Source organism: Nematolebias whitei, chromosome 14 (genome assembly GCF_014905685.2).
Source record: "Nematolebias whitei isolate Nwh7 chromosome 14, NemWhi1, whole genome shotgun sequence".
Taxonomy (NCBI): domain Eukaryota; kingdom Metazoa; phylum Chordata; class Actinopteri; order Cyprinodontiformes; family Rivulidae; genus Nematolebias; species Nematolebias whitei.
In genome coordinates, this window is record NC_056511.1 from 37,612,135 (window position 1) to 37,619,089 (window position 6,955).

A 6,955-nucleotide genomic window follows, 5' to 3' on the forward strand; every position below is an offset into this window, starting at 1 on the left:
TTTTTTTTTTTTTTTTTCATTTAGCCCTTATTTATCCAGGTTAGTCTCATTGAGCCACGAGAACTCATTTTCAAGAAAGATCTGTTTAGGGAGCACATGGTGGGGGTTAAGAGCCTTGCTCATGGGCCCAGAGTGGGGCGAATGAGGGTGGGGGCAAGTGTGGGTGTGTCACCTACCCCACCCACAATTTTGATGTTGTCGGGGCCGGGGCGTGAACCGGCGATCTTCGGATCACAGGCCCACCTCTCTAACCTCTGCGCCACCACTCCCCAAATGTCTCTGTCTCCAGACCAAAGAACATGGCTGGTCTCACCACTGTCTTGTAAACTTTTCCTTTGACCTTTACTGACACTTTTTTTGTCACAAATCACTCCTGAAACTTTTCTCCATCCTGCCTGGACTCTCTTGTTCACCTCTTCATTGCACTTCCTGGACCGTCAACCCTAAGTGCTTGAAGTCCTGCATCTTTGTTGAGAAACCTAATTCATTTACGTGTAAACAAGTTTCAAGATGCTAACAATGCTGTGCAATAATCTTAAGTCAGATATCTAGACCAGTGGTTCTAACTCCTCATCTTAAGTACCATCTTGTGAAAGACTTCATTCTTTAAGTACCACCACTACAATAAACTTATAGAGAGTTGTAGAACACTTAACTTTAACGTAAACATCAATTTAACTTTTTTTTTTTTTTTTGGGGGGGGGGGGGGGGGGTCAATCTTAACCCCTCAACAAATCCACATGGTTCAGAGGTTCACACTTAGGCCTGATCTTCCTCAGCTGAGCCTTCCTTGAGTTTTGGCCGAAACACCCCATGAACCTTAGATGTACAGTATTACTAAAAACGTGTCCCAAAATTCTAGCAATAAACCTAAAGACACTTTGATAACTCCTCAAACTTTATTTTAATGTTAACATTAATTTAAAGAAAGATGGAATTGTCACACGCTGGCTCAGGTCTTTGGCTCGCTTTCCAAACAGTCTCAGTTTTTTGATGAGCATCAGATTAGGATGACTTCTGGACTACACTAAAGGACGATAACCCTCTCAGGTCCTGTCTCAGGGATTTGTGGTGGATTTTTTTTAAAGACATGCATGATCATAGTCGTGCAAGGACTGCAATCAAAATGTTTGGAAAATGCAGCAAGAGTTATTAAGAACATGAAGAACTACTAATCAAGATCACTTCAAAAGACAGAAAAAGATTCATTAGAAGCAAATTGGAGGTTGGAGTTGTGTGCACAGTGTGTGCAAGTGTGATAACAATTTGATGTGCTGCAGTCTGAGCTCAGTTCGTGTGTGCCTAAAAATGAGCTCTTAGACGAGTTATAGTTATGTGGCAAAACTAAACAGCGTCAACTTCATGCCGGGAATTCAACACACCTCATGCAAAAATGTTAGGAACTGATCCAAAGCTACTTTAATGTGCACTTCCAAAGTGTCTGACTCGGTGCTGAAAACCTACCGTTTAGATTTTAACACTCTCCGTCCCGTAAACGTTGTAGCCTTCACGGTACGTGGCAAAATTCTGGGTGTTTGTCGGAGGGACTGGCTTAAAGTTCTGGGCGTTCTTCGCCAGCTTTAGTCTTTTGGTTTCTTGCCGTGACTTATAGCAGAACTCTATCAAAGCCACGGTCATAGCCAAGCCGAGCCCCCCGACTAGAATATAGAAGACCCCTGCCACGTTGCTCAGGCTTAAAGCACTTGTCTTGTCCTGGGGGAGGCAGAGACCACCGTTAAGACAATTGACATTGACAATCTGAGGAGGTGAATCTACAAACACAACACAAGCACAAAACTGAACTGCTATGCTACGATAAACAGCTACTTTGAGGAGGCTGCTATATACAGTATGCTCCTAAACTGAGATATAGCTGCTTCATTTGTCCTAAATGTTTCTAAGTCCTCCTCTGTAAAGAGCTGGAAGGTGAACGTAAAGAATCAAACTATCCTGCTTTACGGCCTCTTTACGAGGCCACAGGTAAAGGAAGGCGGTCGTGGTCGTACAGGTCTACAGATTCTCAGTTTACTATCTTACAGCTGCTGAACTCAAGCCTACAAACATCTGCACAGTTAAAGTGACAAGCTGTAAAAAGTGAACTGAACCATTTTACTGCTATTAAAAGCCAAAGGGGAAGATTGAAATTCATTTAAGCGAGTTTTACCATTTGCGTTAAAACCCAGTGGGGACTGTTTAATACCTTCTTTATTGTCTATTCTAAAGGTCAGCTAAGTGGCCTGCAGATTTATTTTATGTTCATTGAAAATGTTCAAAATATCTTTTTATTCTTACACTTCATTGACACTAACTTGATGTTTAAGGGACAGTTTGGAAAAGCCAGAATACAATCAGCTTTCATAAAATTACACGTGCTTCTATAAAACAAGTTGGCACGCTGTATGAAATGCTAATAAAAACAGAATTGAACTCTTTTCAAATAATTTAAACCATACTTTCAATACATTAAAAATCAATTTGGGAAGGAATGCTGTTAGTGTCTGCAGAACAAATCCAACGGAGGGGATGGGAGCGGGGAAAAAAAAGGCGGGAAAAGTTTTATCATCCCACAAGTATAAAGAGCTCTCCATAGTTGAGTTAAACATATTTAGCATAAAAACAACACAGATGTGATGTCACCTTGTTTCACCTTGGTGATTCAAATATGTCAAACAAAACCAGACAGACACTTTGGCGTGTGTGTGGCAGCAGCCAGGGGTGCTTTTATAAAAAAATAAAAGGGGAAACCATCTCCATCTTCCACCACATATTCATAGTCAGGTTGTGGAGGCAACAGGTTTAGAAGAGAAACCCAGACCTTCTCCAGCTCCACCTTGAGGATCCTGAGGGGTTCCCAGGCCAGAGAAGATCTAATCCCTCCAGCAAGTTGTGGGCCTGCCTCGGGGTCTCATCACAAGGGCAGAAAGGCATCAGGAGCATCCTAATCAGATGCCTGAACCACCTCAGCTGACTCCTTTTGATGCAGAGAAGAGCAGCTCTGCTCCAATTTAAAATTTGCTGGCCCACGAGTCCTTTCATCTAGACCAGGGGTCTGCAACCTGCGGCTCTGGAGCCACATGTGGCTCTTTGGTCACTCTGCAGAGGCTCTTTCAAGCTTTGACCAAAACTAAGATAAAACTATATATTTTTTTTTTTGTACTAACAAAAAAGTACTACTGGTAGTTTTAGCTGTTTTCATTTCTTTTGCCAATACTCACTTTAACTTTTTGTTTTATTTCTATACTTAATAATATTTTTTTCACAATTAAAAAAATTACACAGGTCTGCAGTTCATGTTTTTTTTTTTACTATTTTTCCCGTCTTTACAAGAATCTGGTCTTTTCATTTGTCTTAAATTGTAAAAATATCAATAAATGTTAAACTCATTAGATATTTTTAGCTTTAATGTCACCCCTACTGGTCCCAAAAGTCTCCTCCAACAAAACCTAAAGTGGCCCATGGGCCACCAGTTGATAATCACAGTTGTAGCAGGTTTTTATGGCTCTGGACACATTTAATTTAGTGAATGAAGTTGTAAAAATGTCTCTTTTGATCATAAAGGTTGCAGACCCCTGATCTAGACAGTTCTGGTCGACCTATGGAAACCTTTGGACACAAATGGGTATTGGTGAGCCTCAATTGTCCCTTGGTGTGGGCCAGGCTGGACCCAATGACCTCTGGAGACACCAGCTGCCTGTGACCTTGAACAGGATCAAGAGGGTAAAGAAAATGGAAGGATGGTGCTAAACTGTCCTGCCTGTAGTCCAGACTGCAAACTACAAGATCCACGTTGCTGAGCAGATCATATCCATGATGAAAGCAGACTCATGAACACAAGAATACCATTTAAATACCATTTCCTTATATGGTTTGAATTATTTGCAAACCAGTGTTGCAACATTTTACACAGCATACCAAGTTCAAGGATTCTTTTAACCGTACAAATGAATAAGACCAACAATAAAGTAAATTTCAATGAAGGTTTGGCTAAAAACAGCAGTGTAATGGTTTCAGTTCTGGACCTTTCAGAATGTCATGGAGTGAATAGAAACTGTGTGATCATGCAGCGTCTGTAGGTGTCTCTCTGCAGAGGTGATGCGTGAATAAACTGCGTGGAGTCAAGCTCTATGTGTTGCTCTGAAGGGAAACTAAAGATGTGTTCAAAGCAATAACGATGAGTCTGAGATGCTTTACATGTTCTGCACATGAACAGTGAAGTCACAAAGCATTTTATCCATCAGTATAAAAAGACCTGCAGCGACTGACCTTACTTCCAGAGTCCTTGGTTCCACATTCACCCTTATCGTACCACCATTTGTTTTTCAGCTTGTCTAAGATGCCTTGCTCACTGAGTTTCAATACTGCAAGGTTTACAGGAGTTCTTCACGTGGGAAATAACATAAATAACATTGTATTATGTTATTTTATGTTATTCAACTGTTTAAACTACTTTATACTGTACAAAGCGATAGATTAGGGTCCTGGCCAGACATGTCACAGAGAGCAAGCAACACTACATCAGACTGAAAGATGAGACTGTCACCATCCATGGCTATCCTAACATGCCAGACCCCACCTGTATCGCTTCGAGTAATCGGCACACACTGATCGCAGAAATGAGGCAGAATAAAGCAGCTGAAGGCGAAGAAAACAGGCAGCGCTTGCTCTTCTTTTGGCTATTGGCAGCCTTTTTTTGATGCTTTGCAAAGTGGATCTAACAGGAACCCCTTCCTGACTGATTTGGTTAAAACACCCATTGAGGTTAATGTCTCACAGAGGCCACCCCCTGCGTTTCAGGCCTTTATGGCTTTTCTGCACGATGATGTTTTTTTATTTTTGGATGCCTGTCTGCAGCTCGGCAGCTGATGAACAGATCAGGTCGTGAAAATTTGCTTAGTAACCGAACCAAAGCCCTGCAGGGTAGAGAGAGGAGGTTTTGAGCGTGCGGGGGCTGCTGTACAAGACATTATGCTCAATTTCCATGACTGCAAGATTTCTAGGCTTGTTTCCTCCCAGAAAAAGCATCTGTCTGTAATCTGACATCATTAAATATACTGTATTCACCCACTGTGTCTCTACACCCACAATGCACCTGTGCTTTGCCAGTGTTAGGTAAAAAAAAAAAAAAGAGGAACTAAAGGCAGGTGACAAACTTGACAAGTACAGAATCTAAATTTAAACTAGCATTTACACCAAGAAGATGGAATAATCTGCGGTTTTCTGCTTCGTGACTTTTATAAGTGGGGGTCTACAGTGAGATAATAGTTTTATTAATTTAAGAAGAGTCTATGTACATAAATGTTGACACGTTCAGTCGTGTTGCATTTAAAGACCCTATCTCACAAACCAAAGTTTTTTTATCATCGATTTTTGAAGCAACATTTAAATAGCCTGTGACTTGCATATCCCACAACTACAACAAATGAAAGAAAGCATCTTAATCCATGTGATTTTACTCATTTTGTCACATAGCGGCCATCTTTTCTTTTGAACCTGGTGCAGCCAAAGTGAAACAGGAGGATGATGTAAATCCCATATGTTGAATTAGTTAGAATGATTTATAAAAGTCTATAACGCCTCTTCAACCTATGGTCTTGTTGTGGGTTTGACCCCAGCTTCCTTTGTTGTGTACTGTATGTTTGTTTATTTGTTTACCAGCCCTGTGTGACGTAAATAAATTAGTCTAATTGAACTGAACAACCTCCAACAATCTGCTTTACGCACCAGCAGGTGGGGACAATGGACCTCCAGTGTTTTCAATCAGTACTCGGTTTGGCTTTAAGATTTTAGGAACAGTTTAAATATTTCTCTCTCTAGTGTTAACAGAATGAACGTAAGCAAAATAAAACAGATTTTATATTTTTGTAGTCATATAAAAGTTAAATTTAAGTCCACAGACATGGCAGGAAGTTGTCTTTGGGCATGATTGCATAAATTAAATGTTTTATCCAAAGTGTCGCTGCAGTTTGAGTCACACACTGTTTTTGTTGTTTTGATATAACCAGGATTACAGATTACAATCCTGTTCAACCCTCCTGCTGCCTTTGGGTTAACTTGAGCCCAAGGCAGCTGGAGGGTAATGTGCTGCAACGTGTTGATGTTTAATATGATTTATTTTTTTAATCAAAGCAGATGCTGTTGTTGAGGAACAATCCGTTTTATGATTTATTTATTAATTTTTTGAACCTGAATAACTGACAGTCTTGAATCCTGGAAACTTAAAGAAATATTAAAAAGGAAAATAAAAACAACCACATGAGTTTAAAGGGGAAAATGTGATGTTTTCAACGTTTAACTTTAGTTTGAAAGAGTCGTCCTCTGGTCACGTACGTCTGCAGTCTCTCAGGTCGCTGCCTGATTATGTAAATATTCATTTATTACACATCCATCTGACTGATCTGAATTAATTTTAAACTAAATATTTAACATCTGCTCCTCCAGGTAGATGAGAGCATGTTAAAATGCCTTTAGCTCTCTCTGCTTACCAAAGGTCAGGAGTAATAAATACATTATATATATATATATATATATATATATGTAAAAGGCAGCACGGTGGCGCAACTGGTAGAGCTGCTGCCTCTCAGCAAGCAGGTCCTTGGTTCAAACCCCGGTCCAGGGGCCTTCTGGGTGGAGTTTGCATGTTCTCTCCGTGCATGCGTGGGTTTTCTCCGTGTACTCCGGTTTCCTCCCACAGACCAAAAACATGCATGTTAGGCTAATTGGTAACTCTAAATTGTCCCTAGGTGTGAATGGTTGTTTGTCTCGTTTGTCTCTATGTGGCCCTGTGATGGACTTGCGACCCGTCCAGGGTGTACCCCGCCCCTCGCACAGTGATTGCTGGACATGGGCACCAGCGACCCCCGTGACCCAAAATGGAATAAGCGGGTAAAGATAATGGATGGATGGATGGATGAAATATATTGAAACACATAAAGACCTGTATGAAATGTTAATGGAA

At 40.7% G+C, this 6,955-nt stretch overlaps 1 protein-coding gene across 1 annotated transcript in view; it reads right to left on the reverse strand.

Moving 5' to 3' along the window:
- LOC119420650 (glutamate receptor 3) overlaps positions 1-6,955 on the reverse strand; it is a 129,825-nt gene that overhangs the window by 1,814 nt on the left and 121,056 nt on the right. Inside the window, exons 14-15 of the mRNA XM_037688069.1 lie at positions 4,264-4,378; positions 1,465-1,713 (exon numbers count right to left, since the gene is read on the reverse strand). Of these exons, the coding sequence (XP_037543997.1) occupies positions 1,468-1,713; positions 4,264-4,378 (361 nt within the window). The 3' untranslated portion in view covers positions 1,465-1,467. The remainder of the gene's footprint in view (positions 1-1,464; positions 1,714-4,263; positions 4,379-6,955) is intronic.